Source organism: Chelonia mydas, chromosome 4, assembly GCF_015237465.2.
Source record: "Chelonia mydas isolate rCheMyd1 chromosome 4, rCheMyd1.pri.v2, whole genome shotgun sequence".
NCBI classification, from domain to species: domain Eukaryota; kingdom Metazoa; phylum Chordata; order Testudines; family Cheloniidae; genus Chelonia; species Chelonia mydas.
The window spans coordinates 24,750,884-24,774,141 of NC_057852.1; the positions used below are offsets into that span (position 1 = coordinate 24,750,884).

The window sequence follows — 23,258 nt, forward strand, 5'->3', positions numbered from 1 at the left end:
TTTCAGGGTTGCAGGATTTCAAGGCAAGTCCACCAAGCTGATGATACGTATAGCTCCATGCAGCACTCCATGCAGCACAGAAAGCTGTGGAAGTGTTTGGACACTTCTTACATACTTGCATGGGCTCATCTGTGGCTAGGAAAGAGTTAATTGTTTCATTTAATACTTGTGAAGGATTTCATTTTTCATGGGCTTTCCAGCCCTCATTATGAATGCATACTATAGTTTAGTTCAATTTTACCCTAAGATGTGAGTTGCATAAACAACACCATCACCTGCTTTCTGTCTCATATGGAAATTTCCAGTCTGTCCCTTTTATGTGTGCAGAGCACTACTTTCTGTCACAAAGCCCGCAAGATGGGCAGATGAGTTCCAAAGCTGCACAGTGCTCAAAGGTTAGGGTTATTAAACTCCCTAACTTGTGGCTGCCTGCCAAGGTTCCTTCCCCACTCTGACCTCTAGGGTACAGATGTGGGGACCTGCATGAAAAAACCCCCTAAGCTTATTTTTACCAGCTTAGGTTAAAACTTCCCCAAGGTACAAACTATTTTACCTTTTTGCCCTTGGACTTTATTGCTGCCACCACAAAGCGTCTAACAGATATATAACAGGGAAAGAGCCCACTTGGAAACGTCTTTGCCCCCAAAATCCCCCCAAGCCCTATAACCCCTTTCCTGGGGAAGGGTTGATAAAAATCCTCACCAATTTGCATAGGTGAACACAGACCCAAACTCTTGGATCTTAAGAACAATGAAAAAGCATTCAGTTTCTTAAAAGAAGAATTTTAATTGAAGAAAAAGTAAAAGAATCACTTCTGTAAAATCAGGATGGTAAATACCTTACAGGGTAATCAGATTCAAAACATAGAGAATCCCTCTAGGCAAAACCTTAAGTTACAAAAAGACACAAAACCAGGAATCTACATTCCATTCAGCACAACTTATTTTATCAGCCATTTAAACAAAACCGAATCTAACGCATATCTAACTAGGTTGCTTCTTAGCCCTTTACAGGAGTTCTGACCTGCATTCCTGCTCTGGTCCCAGCAAAAACAACCCACAGACAGAGTGAACCCTTTGTTTCCCCCCCTCCAGCTTTGAAAGTATCTTGTCTCCTCATTGGTCATTTTGGTCAGGTGCCAGCGAGGTTGTCTTAGCTTCTTAACCCTTCACAGGTGAAAGGGTTTTTCCTTTGGCCAGGAGGGATTTAAAGGTGTTTACCTTCCCTTTATATTTATGACACTGCCCTTTACCAATTTGTTTTAACTTACAGGTATCAGATTCCTTTAATTACTGCCCTCGCTCTCATGGAACCTATCGGTTTATACATTCCTTTGCCCCCTTCCACAAAATGCAGAGTTCAGGCCAGCTCACTGGGTATGCAGTAAGATGTTTCCCTAGACCACAAAGAAATGATATTCTTCCTTTAGTGGATCATCCCCTCAGATGCCGAAAAAATGCTTTATGTTTGCGAACACAGGAGTCATAAAAAATAGTTTCAAAGCAGCTTTATTACATGACCTCCATGACCTTGTTACGTGGCCTTTTAGTTGGAGTACTGAGGTTTAATCTGAACCAGAAATGTTCTTTGCTTTCTATTATCTCTCTGTTCATTAAGGCATTCTTATTTGCTCTCTTCCCTCCCCCGTGAAGATGCAATTGACTCCTTAAATGAACAAAACTGAAAACTCAATAGAAAGTCAAGGGCATTGATTTCAGTGGGTTCAGGATTTCTTCCGGAGAGATTGTTGCCCAAGGTCACACAGGAACTCTGTGGCAGAGCAAATAATTAAATCCTCACCTCCTGACTCCCAGTCTGATTACTTGACCACAAGACTATCTTTTATGGGAGAAAACCCGCCTCTTCAGAAACTTTCCTAACCCCATGATCAACCTCTCAAACAGTCACCTTCAACCCTAAAAAAAAACAAAGGGGAAAAGATACTGAAATCTAAACTCTTCTCTGACAGACTTCAGGGCAAAGCGAATTCCTAAAACAATGACAATTCACAAAGAATGTGAGTCCTTTGTTCTAAAATTGCAGAGATGTTAATTGCCCACTTCATTTTAAAAGTTCTCCTATAGCATGTGTGAGCCCCTTCTTCCTAATCTGTCGACTTTGTGCTTAGCTTGGCCACTCTGGTTACCTTCTCAGACCTGAGGAGGAGCTTTATGACATTCAACAATTTTTCCTTCCACCAACAGAAGTTGGTCCAATGAAAGATATTAGCTCACCGACCTTATCTCTCTCATTGGCTACAGGTCAGAGGTGTTTGTAGTGAGGTGCTGGGGGGGCTGAAGTCTGAACAAATATGTGTCGTATTTGTAGCAGTATGTAATTTTTAAAAAGTGAACCTCAAAGGTCTTGATCTGCTGAAGATGTCCTGGCTGACTGAAGGTTAAAAAGCTGACTGTATTGTATATAAAGAGTCAAATAGGTCAGAAACCAACTTTGAAATAGAAGATAAGGTGGATCAAAATGAGAACAACCAGTGCCTCGGATATATAGCAGTAATCATCCTGGTTTTGCTTTTTAATTAGAGCTGGGTGCGTTATTTTCAGCAAATATTAAATTTGCCAAAAATATATTTGGGGGGCACCAAAACTTTTCATGAATATGTACAAATGCACCAAATACTTTTAGCCAAAAAAAAAATGTGTTGGGACTGAGATGCCATTCAGAAAATAGCCAGAGAAGGAGGAGTGTGGTGATACCAATCCCTCCCTTGTAAGTTTTAGCCCAGTCTCCTGGGATGTGGGAGACCCACATAGTGTGCCCCCTGTTCCTGATGTGGAGAAGGGATTGGAAGTTGAGTCTCTGGCATTTCAGGACAGTGCCCCAGCCACAGATGCTCTGATGTGGGTATTTCCCAATCTCTTATGTTAAGAGATACACGGAAGCCATGACACTCTCCTGTAATGTCAGAAACCCAAGTTCAAATTCCATCTTCACATCAGGTAGAGAGGGGAATTGAACCCTGATCTCCCATACCTCAGGCGAGTGCCTTAACTACTAGGCTACAGCTTATAAGGGATGTACTACTATTATCTCCTCCTCCTTCTGCAATTTTGTAGTCTATAAAAATTTTGTAATTTTGAAAAGGTGTAGAAACAAAATGTTTTGGATCAAAAAATTATTTCAGTTGACCCAAAACTGACTTTTCCAATTTGATTTGGACCCCCCCCCCCAATTTTTTTCAGTACTAAAAAATCAATTATTCACCCATATCTTAATTAGAGCTGGGCAACAAATGGTAACTCTGTTTCATAGAGGATTTAAAGACTTCAAAATTTGGTTTACATTCCAATTCGGAGTAAAACCCCCAAATTCTCCACAAATTGGAATTACCATTCTCTGCTCATCTCTAGTCAGAGCCCTGGCTTCAGGGTAGTCCATCTGGGAAGCTGTCCTGTAGCCTGGAAGCCTGGACTTCTAAGGAGCCCCGAACCTAGGAGCTAGGGCTTTTGGGCTCTTGGCTCCCCATCAGCCCACCAAGCAGGCTGCTGAGGAGCAAGGTAGGCACCAGGCAAGTTTTGAAAACTGTCTGGCAGGTAAGAGTCTGTTGAAAATCTGCCTGGTTTCTGGCAGCAATTCATCAGAATTGACATGTTCCTGCAGAATGTGTTGATTTCAACAAATCTGCAAATTACAACTAAAAATGTTTCTTTTGAATTTTTCTGAATTTAGTCTTTAACTTTCTATGGCATGACAGTACTAGGAATTTTTCTTTGTGAGGCAGTGCTTGTTTACAAGCACTGGGACTATTACTACTCCTTCAATTTCCAACCTCTGTCTTCTCTTATTATTGGTTATCTTTCAACTGATTTAATACATGATATCTGATCAGACCAATGACAGCCAGGTTGTGTGCTATGTTGCTTCACATCATTTCACTGTTCAGTTCTGTCTTGTCCCTGGAGGTGTGTCATAAAAGTCTACTGTGGGGAATTCAACAAAATGTCAAAATGATATATTATTATTACTGAATACACAAGTGGTACAATAAAGACGGGAAAAAATTCAAAATACAAAGTAGGGAGTAGAAACAGAGACGTGTTACTCAAAACAAACAAAAAAGAAAAAATGACAGAAGGGCTCAGGGAAGCCCATTTTAATCATTCAGTAGTTGTGGGGTACTCTGTGGGGGGTCTTGAAAGTCCTCTTGATAGACCAGCATAAGATGAGCAGCTCGTTCATCAGGTGTATGGCATGCTCAACCACACCTCAGTTACACAGAGGGCTGTTGCTGAATCCCCACATGTGGTCATTGGCTGCACACACCACCCCTTGTCATCTGACATGGCTGAGCTTGCACCATAGATAACATGGCAGCTCAGAGCCAGGCAGTCTCTCTTCTGGCTGAATGATGAGGAAGGAGTTTCTTACAAAGGGAGCATCTCTTTCCTGTTCTGCTTGTCCCAATGAATAAGTAAGCTTGTGTGCTTGACTTGTGCAGCTAATACACAAACACTGTGTAGCTTGGCACTAGCTCTCTGCTTCTTAGTTACCTCTCTGTTCTCCTGTGTGGTTAAACTCTTCCACAGGGTAGTTGATGTACAGCTGAATCGAACAATGAGAATAAAAACAGAGGCTATGAAAGTAACAAGCAAAGAGTCCTCTCTAATATCTCACCTCTTAATATCCAGCATTATACATGAGAAATCTTCTTGACAAAATCCAGGAAGTACCACACCTAACACTTCTCAAAGATAGATGGGGAGCCCCTCGCCACTGACTCATCAGTAGGACCAATCAAAATAACCTGACAAAATAGTAGAACCAGTATAATAACATGGAGAATACAGTGCACTGTATCTACATTCAATGTTAGGTCATGAATTACTACACATAACCACAATGTCAGTGTTGTTTTATGCTTTCACAAAGTAGCAAGACAATACCTGGCTTCCTTCCTCTGTGATTTATAGCAGTTCTAGGTGCTTGCTGTTTTAAAGCCAATATCGGTAGGGTTATCAGATAACCAAGATTGGCTTGGCTTGGTTTGGTTTGCAGTGCCTGTTCATTTGAAACTAGTAGAATGAACTGAGATGTCCAGCCATTTTTGACATTCTTCTATGATTTTCCCTACTCTGCTTCCTCCTCCATACTTCCTACTTTGGTGTGAAAGTCAGATCCTGTAGCTGCCTCTTTATTGGGCTCATGACATTGCCAGCCCACCCAACTGTCCTCCTCTTCTTCTTTCTCTTTGTTCCTCCCCGAGTGAATCTTTCCAATGAATGATAGCACAGAAGAATCAAGAAAGAAGGGGAGGTAGCATTTTGGGCTCACCACAAAGACAGCTTTTGGAATATGTTTCACTGACAAGATAGAAGATGGGGGCAGGGGCAGAAGTGGGAGGGGACAGCAAGGGACCTGTCAAAATAGAGGCAAGAGTAGGTCGTTCTTTACATGTAGTCTCCCAAAACTGCCACAATGACACATTCCTCTCTCTCTCTCAAAAATATCTTTTCCCACCTATTCCTCTATTTTTATAATCCACAAATCTTTTAATCTGGATGACCAGAATCTCCCCATTTCCTTCCTACTCACACATCCAAGATAGGTGAACATTGAGAAGGGGTCATGGTTTGGAGATTTCTAAATCTGGTCAGTCTGAGACAGTGGGTATCTTGTCTGAATGCACTGATTCTTTGCCATTCTTTCTTCTGCTCCATCTCACCACACAGTGTTAAAGCAAAAATTATTTCATTTTCTTCTGAATCAGCTGAAAACTATTTTCCTCTGTTATGCCTGCAATGAAATACATTTCCATCTTTAATTAGCAAGTCAGACGACAACACAAATGTGTCTGCAGTATTTTGCTAAAGGTTCTCTATCCTCAGCCGAATAATAGAGGTCTTTCAGAGTATGTGCTCCTTTTTTTGTCATTTGCAGAGAGCATCCATTTCATTTTATTTATTTATTTAGCTTTTATAAATAAGCTGACTGATAGTTGCTTTGTTCTCTATTTCAGGTCGTGGAGACTAATTTGGTTGCTTTTGACTGTCACTGGATCATTATAAATGAGGTAACTATGAACCAAATGTTGTTGTGAAGCATGAATCCTGTTTTCATACATACTGACAGTGTTCACGCTGGTCTTTGCCAAAAGGAAGCAGTAACTACAACAAAGTCCAGGCATGGGAGTGAGAGCATTGCTTAATAAAAACAGAATGACAAGTTTTGGGGCTTTGTTTTTTTTTTGTTTTGTTTTAAATAAAAGGCCTTCTTTGAATAAAACAAATGAAAAACAGTCCCCTACTGAGTATGTTTAGCCTTTCCTTTTGGCTTGAGTGGCCTGCTTTGGGAGATCTTTCATAAAAAAGAAAAAATCAAGCAAACAAAAAAACCAAACCAAAAACAATTCTTCTTTGTGAGCATAGTGAATCCTTCCTAGTGAAGTGCTTGTGTTCCATTTATATTTAAATGTTGTTTCTAAAACTTGTATGTGTTCCTCCTTTTGCCCCTTTAAAAAGCACAAGGATTAAGTAGTTTGGTATGGGCTGGTACCAAAACCCACTGAAGTTAGTGGGATCTAGATAGAGCCATATATGAATATATCTGAATAGTGAACAGGAGGAACCTTTCTCAAGTACAAACCTATCTGTTTTCAAATCTGTCTGACCTTGTGGGAATTTTTGCAACGATGCTTGATTAAAGGATCTGTTTTTAATTATGAAATGATCTCTACCATAAATGCTTGCCAGCCAACGTCTAATAGGTCAAAAAGCAGAGGAGATAAGCGTAGAAAACACCACACAGTGAAGTTGTTTTGGATTATACAGTGTTCAAATGTTTCTCTGTTGTTTTAAAGGAGTCATTTATTATGTCTACAAAATGCTTAATTGGAGAGATAATTATTCCCAAGTTTAATGTATAATAACTATAGCTGTATCTTTTTTTGTAAAACATTGTTTAGAGAAATGATGCATGTAATTCCTGATCTTATCTTGATTGGCCACACACTTCTGTTTTCATAGTCAGTCATTAGTTATTCATTGTTATAATACAATAAATGAATCAGAGTTGGTTTGTTGTTTCCAGTTTATGTTAATGGAAAAGCTCACCGCAGAAGCAGCATCTGGTTACAGTCTGTTTTTCCTTGTCTTTCTAAACTACAGGAAGGTCACGAGGTGAACCTATAGGCATAATCAACCATTTTTCAGTTAGGCTCGATTAGAATTCAGTCATCTTCCTGGTTCTTTGCTCTAGTGACCAGACCAGTTTAGTAAATCACTTCCACTGTTTAAAGTTAACAGATACAAAAAAAATTATCATTTTCCACAATTCCTATTGAAGTCAATGGGAGTCTCTCCATTCACTTCAGTAGGTGTTGGATTAGGCCCATAATTCATAGAATTAGCCAAATACTGGTAAATCGCTTAGGTGGAGGTTTTTAATGATTGGTGAATATCATATCTTATTATCATTTTAGTCAATTGTAAATTAATTTGAACTTTGAAAGAAAAACATTAGTGTAGTAAACTGGAAAAGCTCTGATCATAGTACATGTGTTTTCTATATGCTGTAGAACCTACAGATTCACAAATCAGTTGCTCTGTGAAATGGATTCTGCCCTATGAGTCATATCCGTGCATGAGAGGGTAAAATGTAGCTTTCTATGTTCTAGCATTCTAAATATTTGCAATATTTTGAGGACATTAAAATCAGATCAGAAACAAATAACATCTGTTCACAGTGGCATAGACTGAATCACAGTCTGACTTTGACCTATCATTTAAACAACATTTTTTCCTTTGTTACTTCTTTTGATGTCACCTTATTCAGACCATAACAAAAATGTGAATATATTCCAGGTGGTGAATGCTTGGGAACAATATTCTGCCTTTTTTGTCACTTTACCAGTACACTACAGAAAAATATCTAGCTTTTATCCACTTCGATGACAATGGGAAATTTGAAAGCGGAGTGATGGCTGCCTATGCCCTTTATTGTTTAGTTTTCTGTGTTGTTGTAGCTGTGTTGGGCCCAGAATATTAGAGAAATAAGTCTAGTGTTGTAAGCAACCAAACACCTCCTCCTCCCCCTGCGCGAAAAAAGTGCCATCTAGTTGCCAATTACTGTATCCTTTGGATTTACGCTATGAGCCAGACTGGAAACTCCATGTTCAGAGTGGCATGTAGTTATTCACACAAGTACTCCCATTCCAGTAAATCTACCCTTTATGACGGATGTGTTTGTTTTGGCTAAATCGGAGCCACCAAGAAAGTGACTATGGCCTACCCTAAACCTAGAATTTAGGTCAACCTAGTTACATCACTCAGGATATGAAAGATTCAAACCCCTGAGAGATGTAGTGAAGCCGACCTAAGCCCCAGTGTAAACACCACAAGGTAGACAGAAGAACTATTCAGTTGACCTAGCTACCGCCTCTGAGAGGTGGAATTACTATAGCAATGGAAGAACCTCTGCTGTTGCTGTCGTAAGTGTCTACACAACAGCTGTGCCACTGCAGTGCTTCTAGTGTAGAAATACCCTATTTTACATGTCTTTTCTAATCCTCTAATCTTCAGCATTTAGGATGAATTATGCAAATGAGAAATACATTGTTCGGGAAACAGTTAAAATAACTTCTTACAATTAGCTGCCAAATAAAAATTAGGAATTGTATTCCCTTTTCCTTTTGTACTGAAAACAAAAAAATCTAAACAGAAATGCCATTCATGAACATGAATCTGCCTAGTTTAGTGGAACTGTGTATATTACTTCAATTGCTTATTTTAAAAGGCAGTAATGCTTGGTAACATTTACTTAATTTTATTGTCCCATTAGTTGATGTTTAAGGTAATGTATTAAATTACCATGGCTCCATGTCTAGTTGGCAGCCGGTGTCAAGTGGAGTGCCCCAGGGGTCGGTCCTGGGGCCGGTTTTGTTCAATATCTTCATAAATGATCTGGAGGATGGTGTGGATTGCACTCTCAGCAAATTTGCGGATGATACTAAACTGGGAGGAGTGGTAGATACGCTGGAGGGCAGGGATAGGATACAGAGGGACCTAGACAAATCGGAGGATTGGGCCAAAAGAAACCTGATGAGGTTCAATAAGGATAAGTGCAGGGTCCTGCACTTAGGACAGAAGAACCCAATGCACAGCTACAGACTAGGGACCGAATGGCTAGGCAGCAGTTCTGCGGAAAAGGACCTAGGAGTTACAGTGGACGAGAAGCTGGATATGAGTCAGCAGTGTGCCCTTGTTGCCAAGAAGGCCAATGGCATTTTGGGATGTATAAGTAGGGGCATAGCGAGCAGATCGAGGGACGTGATCGTTCCCCTCTGTTCGACATTGGTGAGGCCTCATCTGGAGTACTGTGTCCAGTTTTGGGCCCCACACTACAAGAAGGACGTGGATAAATTGGAGAGAGTCCAGCGAAGGGCAACAAAAATGATTAGGGGTCTGGAACATATGACTTATGAGGAGAGGCTGAGGGAACAGGGATTGTTTAGTCTGCAGAAGAGAAGAATGAGGGGGGATTTGATAGCTGCTTTCAACTACCTAAGAGGTAGTTCCAGAGAGGATGGTTCTAGACTATTCTCAGTGGTAGAAGAGGACAGGACAAGGAGTAATGGTCTCAAGTTGCAGTGGGGGAGGTTTAGGTTGGATATTAGGAAAAACTTTTTCACTAGGAGGGTGGTGAAACACTGGAGTGCGTTACCTAGGGAGGTGGTAGAATCTCCTTCCTTGGAAGTTTTAAGGTCAGGCTTGACAAAGCCCTGGCTGGGATGATTTGATTGGGGATTGGTCCTGCTTTGAGCAGGGGGTTGGACTAGATGACCTCCTGAGGTCCCTTCCAACCCTGATATTCTATGATTCTATGAAATTAGCCTTGACAATGTGCATCTAATGGGAATTACTGTGGAAATTTGAAATAAATAAATAAATAATAAAATGTTATGTTTAATAATTATCATATATATTGTATTGAAGGCTCCATAAAAATGAGAGGTTGCACAATTTCATATGTCACAATCAATCATATTGGTACTTGGTAATAATACCAATCTCCTCTCCCTGATCAATGCATTCAGTTGAGAAAAGCCTCTCCAAATAAATATTTCCATCCCTTCAGGGCCCTACAGCAGCCAATGGTATAGTTCTTTATTTAAATTTCACAAGATTCAGAGATTTGGATATATACAAATCAGAGGTGGAGTAATAGATATGAGAAAGGGTTTCTCTCTGTTTCTATTTTCTTTCTCCGCCACAACAAATTTAACCTCTGGAAGCCTAAGGGAATCAGGCTAAATTCTCTTGTCACCTTTTGTCGTATTTGTGCATTCATTATATATTTTATTTTTAGCTGATAGTGGGAATCGAGAGAAATTGTATGTCTGTATTTAACGTGAAAGAAATGGCTTATTCATTTATTTATTTTTAAATAGGTGGCTTACTTTAGTTATTAGTTAAACTGTGTAGTGTAATCCCGCTATGCCCAGTGCTGTCACCTGTCTCCTACTGTTCTCTCTTCGGAGGACAGCCCAAAGCTCTTTGCACTGTTCACAGTTATTATAGGTGAAACACCTTTGAAAAATGTCGAACCATTAAAGTTACACATTTTTCAAACAGTTAAAAGGTGTCCTTGGATGCATGCACACAACTCAAACAGATTAAAATGGGAGGCTCACATGCATGCATCCATATGCAGAATTTGGCTTTATATATCTGTCCAAAAAGGACTGGGTCCTAGTTGTTGTGTTCTGTTTCTTCATTGTTATTTAAGTACAAGACAGTACTATGAAGATGACGCTAGGGGTAGGTCATACTGTGAAATTAAGAGTCAACTTCTGAAGTTGTGGTAGATCCCAGAAAGCAATTAATTGGATTTCACTAATTTATGTAATGGCACATTTTTAACACATGCAGTAGATTAATGCAGAATAATTACTTGAGGGATATTACAGGGTAGCTGGCCCCAGAGGATGGTCAGGTCCTATGACAGGCTCTGCTAAAGAGAACGAAACAACCAACATCTCTCTGCGGATAATTAATTAACTACTGCCCAGCTATTTAGGTAATTAGTTAAGGAATACCTGGGCTTTATAAACAGTTATATGGGCTCAGGCAGGGGAGATCACAGGGAAGAAATGCTAGAAAAAGAACTCCTCAGGGGGAGCTGGCTCGGAAGCTACTCCCTGTGGGAAACAAAGACTGATGGGGTGAAGAACAGTACACAGAAAGAGAAAGTGCCAAAGGGAGGGCTTCTCAGAAGGAGCTGGTGAGAGAGCTCATCAGGAAAGGGGGCCAGAGAAGAGTGCTCCTAGCTGGAGAGGCTCCAGAAGGAAGGAGCTATGAATGCCAACCCTCAGCGAAACCTGGTCCCAATGGAAGGACTTCACAGGCAGCAGCAGCAGCCCCAGATCAAAGGAATTATATGCCGTTCCAAGGAAGGGTCATCGTGGGTTTGACCTTTGCAGGTACCTTGGCCCAAGACGAGAGAGACTTCCCCAACTGAAGTCAAGAGGGCCTTTCTCCAGGAGAGGGTTCTGGATCAATAGGGCTTCATGGGTAAGGGACTTGGACATCAGGGGGTTGATGGACTAAGGTTAACTCAGCCCCTTCCCCCTCCAACTAGGATGAACATAACATAAGAATGGCCATACTGGGTCAGACCAAAGGTCCATCCAGCCCAGTATCCTGTCTACTGACAGTGGCCAATGCCAGGTACCCCAGTGAACCTAACAGATAATGATCAAGTGATCTCTCTCCTGCCATCCTCTGACAAACAGGGGCTAGGGACACCATTCCTTACCCATCCTGGCTAATAGCCATTAATGAACCTAACCTCCATGAATTTATCCAGTTCTCTTTTAAACCCTGTTATAGTCCTAGCCTTCACAACCTCCTCAGGCAAGGAGTTCCACAGGTTGACTGTGCTGTGTGAAGAAGAACTTCCTTTTATTTGTTTTAAACCTGCTGCCCATTAATTTCATTTGGTGGCCCCTTTGCTAAGGTCAATGCCTAGTTGTGTAATGTTCTGCCTTTGGGTAAAGTTAATTACAGTGCTGAGGGGGCACTGCTTAATATACACATGCCTCATTGGACTTATTGAAAGTGCATTAGCAGAAACTGATGCAGGGAGTTAACTGTAGTGCTGCACTAGGCCACAAGGGACACTCCAGGGGTGAAGACCCCCATTACGAGGAGCTTCATTAAACCCTTCCATTTTAAAATAATTGCAAAAGCTCATGTATTTTATACTACTCTATTTTCTGTATTGTGCTTGCCACCAGTGCAGACTCATATAACCTCCTCCCCAGAGATGTGGCTTAAGCTTCCTCTCTGGTGCTTACTACTTACAGTGGCTTCTCCCCTCTCCTCAAAAGGGTTGGGTCCTGGGTTCTTTTTTTGTGATGGCTGGTGTCTCCACCGAGAGTGACTCCTCACTGTGCCTGGGACACACTGGGTGCTTCCCTTGGGAAAATGAATAATGCTATCACTGCTAGCCAGGCATATGAAATCCAGTTCACAGCAAACAATGAAGTACATCAACACAAACTATGGCCAAGGAATGACACACCCCAAACAATATAACAATGGGGGATATTACTGGGAGCAGGAAAATAGGATCTGGAGAAGGAAAGGGTTAGGTTAACTAATAAATACTAACCATAAATAAACCAAGTTCCCCACCTCCCAACACTCATAACTTTCATAATTCCTCCCTTCCCCCCACCTTCCCAGCCAAATGATATGGTGATGGGTGTGGAGAGGCGTGCTGCAGCTCTATGAACGTTGGCCAGCTTAAACCAAAAGGATGCCTTTACTGTGTCTTCATCCCTAGGTGGGACAGGGTGCTTTCCTGGCTCCCTGGTCTGGGGTTTTTTGGAGGTCTAGGCTGGCTCTCCAGAGCGAGCTCCAGGTCAGATCTCTGCCATTATAGCTGCTGGTCTCTGCAGGGTTGGAACGTTCTGTTCCATGGACTAGGTCTCACCGCACCTCAAAGACTCCTTCTGAGTGGAAGGGGAGTTAATCAGAGACTCCCTGAGCTGTTCTGCTTCTCTATCTTTTGGCTCCCAAACTCAGTGCTCAAAAATGAAACTTGTATCTTTCCATCTGCGTCAGGCTGTCCCCTTATCATGGAGGGGCTGAGCAGACCTGGCTTATCATTGGCCCAGCTAAAGACTTGTTCAGTCATGCTCTTCAGAAGTCTCCTATTGGCCTCAGCAGGGGTTTCTAGTCTATTCTGTCCATATACCTGACTCCAGCCATGCTGGGAAATGGTGCCAAAGGGCTTTGGTAGCCATTTTTGTTGTAGTCCACAGAATAGGGCTTGCTAGAGGCTCAGTTCAGAGTTCCAGGAACTGGCAAACACCAAATGTGGGTTACATTGCTGAGTTACCTCTCGCCATCATTCACGGTAGGCAGGTGGTAACTAATATAAACTGGCATTCTGAAACCCACAGCAGTGCATCTCTGCCACTTTCCACCTACATGTCTGTAGGTTGCTTCAGAGCAGGCAGAATGAGCTAGCTCTGCAGTGGTCGTTAGTTCTAGAGGCCTGATCCATGGCCCACAGAGTGGCCAAATTGGTTTTTCATCCTTGTCTTAGGTTCCTTCTCCAAGTTCTATCCTCACTCCATTTGAATGAATGACAACACCTTTCCTAGTCTTGGTCCCGAGGAGAAAAAGGAAAAGATTTGGCCCAAGCTATCAAAATCTATTGATACTGAACCATTACCTTTAGAAAATCTGAATCTTTTTTTAATGCATACTAGGCCCAGAAACTGGGCCAGTTGGCATCCTGTTTTTCTATTTCTTTTTTGGCTTTCAGTACTTGTAAAATAGATCATCTGGCACTCTTATACTATAGAGAGAAGGGACGTGAGGTAATATCTTCCATTGGACCAACTTCTGTTGGTAGAAGGTGCAAGATTTTGAGTTTCATGGAACTCTTCCTCATCTCTGGAGAAGATAACTAGAATGTCACTTGTACCTGAGAAAGAGCTCTCTGAAGGTCAAAAGTGTGCCACTTCCCCCAACAGAAATTGGTCCAATAAAAGATATTACCTCACTGACTTGTTTCTCTCGTCTCCTGGGACCAACAAGGCTACAACACTGCAAACGACCCTTATATCCTTCATTTAAATTGAAATGCAAATGGTTTCCTCCTATGAATTAGTCCCTTGATCTAGTTTTCTTGTCATTATAGACCATCTCTTCAGCTCAAATCTAAAAGTTAGAACCAGAGAAGAAAGATCTGATAGTCTTGTTTTGTACAATAGAACAGGTTCTTGCTGTCTGTCAATCCCAAGAGAAAATACTGACAGAATTAATTGAATGAGGCAAATTTATTTTCATCAAATTGTCCTGATTTAAGCTGGGTTTGTGGGTAACAGCTTTGCAATTGAAACGTTAAACTAAAAAGAAAACTTTATTATAATACCAGTACAGTCCACAGAATTTAAAGTACATTTGTCATGAATCTGTTCAGTTTATTTGTTATATTGTTTCATCACATTGACAATTCCCACATTGATCCTGTCTCTTTGGTGTTTGTTTGGACTTTACTTTTAGTCTCTAGAAAATACTTATAAAATACACAATATGTCTGAAGTGTGGCAATGACCTAGAGGCAAAACCCAGAGAATTCTAATTAAAATGCACAAAACTGCTGAATACAGAAAAAAAAATATGCTGTGTTTTTGGGAGAAAAAATGATAAATGTTTGCACAGCTAAAAGTCAAAACCTCTTATAAAATGTTAGTTGGCAGTGTAGCATGCCATGTGGGTATGATTTTTCACAGTATTGAAAAAAAAAATTCAGCCTCTCTGTTCCAATATAAGCAAGATGTGGAACAAAAACCAAATTATCATGCATAGTGAACTTCCCCATGAGTACTATGATTGATTAAAAGGTGTGGTGTAGAATATAGATAATATTCTTTTTAACTGTCCTCTATGATTATATTGCAGGTGTATTAAAAAATTACCTGCATTTTGCCAAAGAAGCAACTTTTTTCTTTCTTGTAGCTAGTGAAATGACACAGACAAAATGAAAAGACGGCATATTAAGCTGAGAGAAACCATTATCTATGGTACATTAAGGATTAATCGACCAGAAATGCAGGATATTACACTGGACACTGCTGATGCCAGGTGTTATTTTGTTTGCAGAAAAATCTATATTTCATAAAGAACATAAATAACAGATGAGGCCAAAAGATATGACATGCTCTGAAGAAGAATAAAATAGGTTTATTGTAGTCAAGAGAATTGATGTTAAAACTGACAACTCTTAGCATGTTCTTCTTCATGGCTTTAAAAAAAATGGAGCTATATCTGAACCATTCATTTCAGAAGATTTTGCTTTAAGCATGTTCATTGTAGCCAGAAAAATACATCAGGACTGGTGTTTACAGTTAAAAACCAGCATTTTCAAAAGTATGGTGTTTGCTTTTTGCAGAAAGGAAACTGCATTTTGATTTTAAATTTGAATATTTGTGCCTCCAAACTATGCGATCATGGGCACAGACCGTGAAGTTAGAAGCACAAGTGCACTGATTTGCTCCTGTAATTCATTTACAGACACAAAGATGCATTTGCAGTTAGCTTAAAAAGGGGTGGGAGGGAGGGAGGAGGGGAAGCTGGGCCTTAGACCTTTGGGAAATATACCTCAAAATGTTTGCTTTCTATTGGAATGCAGAATTACTACTCTAAGTTGCATACTAGTGATGACATAGCCTCAAAAGTCTCATTTTTTTGAAATGGTATCCAAAAGATTTTCTATTCAGCAGAAGATTACCTAAACCTCTTCAGTCTGAAAGTCATGCTGGATATTTCAGTATAACAAGATTTCTCATAGGACTTTTGCTAACTTTAGCATGGAACATTACACTCTTATGTTTCCAAAATGTATAGGACATCAAGTACATTCTGATAAACAGGGTCGACTCATTAGGGGAAATAAGCAAATGATTCACTCTGCTGAGGGACAGACCCTAGGTTTGAGAGAAATCGCTTCAGATAAATTGTGTTGTGCCACACAATATTTCAGTAACTTTGCGTCTGTACAGAAAAATGTAGACAAAAAGAGATGAGAACCCCATTTTTAGGGCTATCTAAACCTTTTTAGTCCTCAGAAAAGATAAAAGTTCAAGTTTTGAATAAAGGTTTGGGTCAGTTTTTATAGTTAATTAATCTATTAATCATACCAAATTCAGGGTCATATCCACAGCTAGTGTAAAACAGCATAGCTTCAACTCTTTACATATACACACATACCCTCATACCACATTCCCCTCCAAACCAAAATATCCAATAAACGTTAACTTTGTGATTTATTTAGTTTCTTTAAAGTGTCTGTCCCGAGCTGTGGGTGCTCAGCTTTCAACCAGAATAGAAACCTTATGGATAAAAGGGAGGTTTTAAATTAGAGCTTGCAATAGACAAGAACACATACACAATCTTGAATGCCCTAATGCTTTTCTTTCTCTCTCTCCCCCCAGTGCCCATTTCGATAAATTGTTCGTTAACTGCTAAATTGTGCATAGGATTTTGATATTCTTTTCCCAGGAAATGAACACTTAAGACCCAAATGTCTGTACCTCCAGAGCTCTTGATGTAATGCCACACTTAGCAATACTTTATACTATGTCTTCCTACTGTCCTTATTATCTGTTGTGAAACACTTTAAAGTAAAAGATCAAAGGGAAAGGGGAAAAACCCCCAATCTGAGCCCAGTTACACCCTCGAGGTCTCTCTTTAGGCTTCAGTGTAGCATATCTAAGCATGTGATATGATTATAGAAGTGGTCGGCTTCATTTTAATGAACACACATGTGTTTTTATTTGAGGACATGACAGCACTGAATAAATGCAGTACAGTGATACCATGTCTCTCAGCACCTTCAATTTATTTTTCATTTACAATCTGGTGGTGACATTTCAATATTTTAACTTTTGTACATATTCTATGCCTGATCTTATCTTACAGGAAATAAATGATGTGGATGTGCAGGAGCTAGTGAGAAGGTCAATTGGAAGGTTAACAATTATTCGACAGACATTTCCAGTCCCACAGAACAGCAGTCAACGCTGTTTCCGTGGCAACCACAGAATATCTTCATCACTGTGTGATCCTAAGGACCCCTTCTCCCAGAACATGGAGGTATCTTCATACTAATAGTTTCTTGCCTGTGTGCTAGCTTGAAAGACAGCTACTGGGAAAATTTGAATTTAGTGTAATTTTTTACTCTGTTTATTTTTAATATTCTTCTGTGTGGCATATCCTAATGGTTCATGCATGAAACAATGAAATGGCTTAGCTGTTTGGTGTGCCATCTTGGTGACTAGAGCTATATATCTAGCCTGAGCTACGTATCTAGCCTAAACCACAGCAAGGCATGGAAATCAGAGAGAAGCAGCTCAGCATCCAGAAGAATGGATATTGGATTGCTGAGTTCTGTAGTTTACCAGTTCTCCATCAAGAATTGCCTCTGCAGAGCCACACAATAAGAATCTCATACCATGTTTCTCAAGCCACAGAACTGGTAAAACTAGTAAAACCATCCTGGAGAGCTTCTGCCTAAAGATTTGGAACCAAGCATTTTAAAACTTGAGTGTCTCAAGCTAAATACCTAAATCTGTACTTATGTACCTGCGTGGCCTTATTGTCAGATTCTGAATACAGATTTTACTGACTTCATGGAGATATCACATTTATGCCAATACATTCCACCATCCATCCACTGCAAGCATATTCCATATATGGACTGTGAAAGAGAAGAGATAACATGTATTTTTAAATCCACTTCTATGCTCCTGATCTGTCATGAATAATATTGGTTGAAAATGTTTAAATTAAGATTGATCTTTTTTCAGTAAACAGACTTTTTTGACAAAACATTTTAATTTTCACCAAAAATTTCTTTTAATATTTTGGGTTTTTTTTCATTTGCAGCTCTTACATTTTGTTTGTTTTCCCTCAGCTCCAATTTTAAAATGTCACAATAAACAAATGGTGGGATTTTTTCAAAATGTAAAAATATTCAGGAATTTAAAAAAATCACTTGTAAAATATTACTTTAAAAATGAAATAAAAAATCGGTCAGCGGAAAATTAAAAAAGAAATAAATCAAAATTGAGAGAGAAAATATTTTGAAAATATTGGATAAAATTGTTTTTGAGTGTTTGACCAGTTCTAATTATGATTTTGGTGGAATTGAACCCAATCAGAATGATTAAATTCATAGAGGTAAATGGCAAAGAGGATGTAATGCAACATGGGTTTACCAAAAGTAGGTCATGCCAGACCAACCTGATTTCCTTCTTTGAGAAATTAACTGATTTTTTTAGATAAGGGAAGTGTAGTAGGTCAAAAACATTTGGACTTCAATAAAGCATTTGACATGTACCACGTGAGAAATTATTAGTTAAATTAGGGAAGATGGGGACCATTACAAGCGTTGTAAGGTGGATAAGGAATTAGCTAAAGGAAAGACAGCAGCAGGTTGTGCTGAAAGGTATATTACCAGACTAGGGAGAAGTTACTAGCAGCGTTCCTTAAGGAGTGGCCTTGGGATCAGTATTACCGAATTTTTTTATTAATAACCTTGGGGCAAAAGTAGGAGTGTGCTAATAAAATCTGCTGATTAATCTTCCCACCTGAGGGAAGTTGGGAGACACTGTCAATATAGAGGAGGATTAGAATACTATACAGGAAGATCTGGATGACATTGATGACTGGAGTGACAGAAATGGGATGAAATTTAATAGCACAGTGCACGGTGGTACAGTTAGTGCCTAATAAAAAGAATTTCTGCTACACTTCAGGGCTCATCAGTTGGAAGCGACAGAGAAGGAGAGAGACCTTGGTGTGTGGTTTGATCATAGGATATTTATGAGCCACCACTATGAGCAAATACAATCCTAGGATGTATCAGGCAAGGCATTTCTAATAGAGATGGAGAAGTATTAACTCCATTGTACAAAGCATTAGTAAGACCTCATTTGGAATAGTGTGTACATTTCTGGTCACCATGTATAAGGAAAACTATTTTAAACTGGAACAGGTGCAGAGAAGAGCTATGAGGATGATCCTGGCTATGGAGGGCATAACTTGTGAGAGGAGATTGGAAAAACTGGACTTGTTTAGTCTCACTAAAAGAAGGCTGAGAGGGAATATGATTGATCTTGCTAAATCAGGGGGAGATAAATACCAGGGAGGGTGAAGAGCTATTTATGTTGAAGGACAATGTTGGTGCAGGAACTAATGGCTATCAGCTGGCCATGAACAAATTCAGTCTGGAAATTAGAAGAAGGTTTCTAACCATCAAAGAGATGAGGTTCTGGAACAGCTTTCCAATAGGAGTTGTGGGGGCAAGCAAGTTAATTCGTTTTAATAGAGAGCTGGACAAATTTGAGTGCACTTGTATGATGGGTTTGCTTGTGATGGTAAGGGGCAAGGCTCAAAAGCCCTAGGGGGGTCACTTCTGGTTTCTAAAGCTCATGCTTCAGGGTTGCAGCTGGCCATGAGAAGGGATCAGGAAGGGATTATTCCCACTCCGCCCTCAATGTATTCTGGGATTTTTCCCCTTCCTCTGAAGCATCGCGATGGCCACTTCTGGAGATGGGACGCTGGGTGGGTTGGATGAGGGCTCTGAGATGGCACCGAGCATCCTCTCCGTCAGGTGCTTGACTGGCTGATTCTTGCTCACATGCTCAGGGTCTAACTGATCAGCAAACGTGAGGTTGGGAAAATTCCTTCCTTCCTTCCTGACCTTGTGGGGGGAGGGAGGGAAATGGGGAGAGGTTGCCTTCCTCTGCAGCCAGGATTATCTGAGTATATCTCATTTAACCATTTCCCTGCCATTGTTCCTATTCTCTGCCTGTGGCATGTAATAGTCTACTATCGTATGGGTCTCATTCCTTTGAAGGGTTTAGCATGCTGGTGCTGGGTGATGTCGGTGCTCTGTGATATACAGGTCAGACTAGATAATCAAGTGGTCCCTTCTTGCCTTAATCTTTATGACTGTACTACTGGAGGGCCCAGTTTTGCAACTGACTTCAAGCTGACAGATCCTTGTGCCCCAAAGGAGTTGCAGGAGTCTGGCCACACAGTCACTCTGACAGTTGAGTTCACATATGTGTTTAGAAGCTCAGGGCCTTTGTTTGCTAGTAAGCCTAGTTCGTCTCAGTTCTGTCAAAGTTACGGCTGTGCAGGACCAGGTTTAAAAAAGGTGTCTTGCTTGCAGTCCCCCTCCCCCCGCGACCCGGTACATACAGGGAATAAGAACATAAGAATGGCTATATGTTCAGTGACCAGACCAGCTAGGAGCAGCTGCTGGCCTGCTCTGTGACTAAGCGCATTACTAGGCAACCAAGGAGCCCACATACGCTGCCTTGGAAGTCACAGCAGCCACAGCCCCTGACTGGCTGCTGGTTTAGCAGTCCTGTTTATAAGCCTGGCCTCCACAGCAGGTCAGTGGCTCTTCAACACCTACCGCTCCCAGAGCTGCACTTGCCCTTGTTCCAGGCCCTGCTCCCCTCTGGCTTCAGACTTCTAGATTTGACCCCCAGCTCTGCCTCTGGCTTATGACTCTGGTCGACTCTCTGGTTCTGACATTCAGCTTCTGTCTCTGTGGTACTGATTCTTGGCTCTGCCTTTGGCTTATAACACTGGTTTACCCCCTCCTCCAAAGCTGTGGCATTTGGCTTCTGGTACTTAGCTCGTTTCCTGGACTATGCCTACCCTAGTCCCAGCTCTAACTAGTAGGCCTAATCTCTCTCTTACCACCAGAACTGACCACTCACAGCCTGGTCGTCAACCCTGTTGTTAATACCAATTATACATCTATGCTGTCTTCTGATAGTGGTCAATGCCAGATGCTTCAGAGGGAATTAACAGAACAGGTCAGTTTATGAGCGATCCATCTTCTGATGTCCAGTCCCAGCTTCTGGCAGTCAGAGCTTTAGGGACACCCAGAGCATAGGGTTGCATCCCTGACCGTCTTGGCTAACAGCCATTGATGGACCTATTCCCCATGAACATATCTACATCTTGTTTGAAGTCAGTTATGCTTTTGGCCTTCACAATATCCCCTGCCAATGAGTTCCGAAGGAAGACTGTGCATTGTTTGAAATACTTTCTTAAGTTTGTTTTAAATCGGCTGTCTGTTTATTTCACTGAATGACCCCTGGTTCTTGTGTTTATATGCAGGAGCAAACAGGGGTTCTGGAACTATTTTTATAGTGAGGGTGCTGAGAGCCATTGGACCAAAGTGTAAACCTTGTTTATAATGGAAACCACTTCAAGCCGTAGCACCCCCCACACTCCTAGTTCAAGCACCTATAGGAGTAATTAACATTTCCTTATTCCTGATTTTATAGACTTCTATCATATCCTCCCTTAGACATCTCTTTTCTAAACTGAACAGCCCCAGGCTTTTTATCTGCCCTCATATGGAAGCTGTTCCATATTCCTAATCATTTTTAGGATTGCCCTTCTCTACTTTCAATTCTAATATATCTTCTTGGGATGGGGCGACCAGAACTGCATGCAGGATTTAAGGTGTGGGCACATTATGGATTTATGTAGTGCCCATTAGGATATTTTCTATCTTATTATCTATCCCTTTCCTAATGGTTCCTAACATTGTTAGCTTTTTTGATTGCTCCTGCACATTGAGCAGATGTTTTCAGAGAACTATCCACGGTGACTCCATAACCCATCATAATGTATGTATTTTAGGGATTATGTTTTCCAATGTGCATTACTTTGAATTTATCAGCATTGAATTTCATTTGCCATTTTGTTACCCAGTCACCCAGTTTTGTGAGATCCCTTTGTAACTCTTCCCAGTCTGCTTTGGACTTAACTATCTTCTGTAATTTTGTATCATCTGCAAATTTTGCCACCTCATTGTTTACCCTTTTTCCAAATCATTTATGGAATACGTTGAACAGCACTATTCTCAGTACAGACCCCTGGGAGACACCACTATTTACCTCTCTCCGCTGTGAAAACAAACCATTTATTCCTACCCTTTGTTTCCTGTCTTTTAACCAGTTACCATGAGAGAACCTTCCCTCTTATCCCATGACTGCTTACTTTGCTTAAGAGCCTTTGGTGAGGGACCTTGTCAAAAGCTTTCTGAAAGTCACCGTACACTATATCCTCTGGATCACCCTTGTCCACGTGTTTGGTGACCCCCTCCAAGAATTCTAAGAGATTGGTGTGGCATGACTTCCCTTTACAAAAGCCGAGTTGACTCTTATTTTGTTCATTTCTTCATTTATGTGTCTGATAATTCTGTTCTTTACTGTAGTTTCAACCAACTTGCCTGGTACCGAAGTTAGACTTACTGGCCTGTTATTGCCAGGATCACCTCTGGAGCCTTTTTTAAAAATTGGCTTTATATTAGCTATGTGCAAGTTCTCTGGTATAGAAGCTGTTTTAAGTGATAGGTTACATACCATAGTTAGTAGTTCTGCAATTTCATACTTGAGTTCCTTCACAACTCTTAGGTGAATCTGGTCCTGAAGACCTATTGCTGTTTAATTTATCAATTACTTCCAAAAACTTCTCTACTGACACCTCACTCTGAGACAAGTTCCTCAGATTTGTCACCTAAAAGTGGCTCAGGTGTGGGATTCTCCCTCACATCCTCTGCAGTGAAGACTGATGCAAAGAATTCATTTGGCTTCTCCACAACGGCCCTGTCTTCCTTGAGTGTGCCTTTAGTACCTCAATCGTCCAGTGGCTCCACTGATTGTTTGGCAGGCTTTCTGCTTCTGATGTACTTAACAAAATTGCTGTTCGTTTTCATGTCTTTTGCTAGTTGGTCTTCAAATTCTTTTTTGCCTGCCTGATTATACTAACTGTCTCTTTTACTCTGTTGTTTAGTCATTGAGGCCCTTCCCCCGTTTTTGGGTTTGTTTGGGGTTTTTTTGTTTGTTTTCTTACTGGTTTTTTTATTATTGTTGTTTTTTATTTGAGGTATACGTATAGTTTGAGCCTCTATTATGGTGTTTTTAAAAAGTTTCCATTCAGCTTGCATATATTTGTGGGGAGGTAAGGTTCCCGAGGCAGTCCCAGAGGCCTGGATTTGAGACCTATGGCTCCAGACGCTACTTTTCTGAGGAACTGTGAGAATCACTGGTGAGAGGAGTAAAATCGAAAGCGAAGCAGCCAATAAGCAATTTATTTGTTAAAAGAAATACCTGTAGTCATAGCTCCCTCTGCGTGATACTTTTAGAAGTTAAGCAGGGTTGGGTAGTGCTAATATGTGGATAGAAGATC

At 40.7% G+C, this 23,258-nt stretch overlaps 1 protein-coding gene across 1 annotated transcript in view; it reads left to right on the top strand.

Moving 5' to 3' along the window:
• Positions 1-23,258, top strand: part of GRID2 (glutamate ionotropic receptor delta type subunit 2) — a 1,000,276-nt gene that overhangs the window by 640,245 nt on the left and 336,773 nt on the right. The window contains exons 5-6 of the mRNA XM_037896872.2: positions 5,975-6,028; positions 16,953-17,126. Of these exons, the coding sequence (XP_037752800.1) occupies positions 5,975-6,028; positions 16,953-17,126 (228 nt within the window). The remainder of the gene's footprint in view (positions 1-5,974; positions 6,029-16,952; positions 17,127-23,258) is intronic.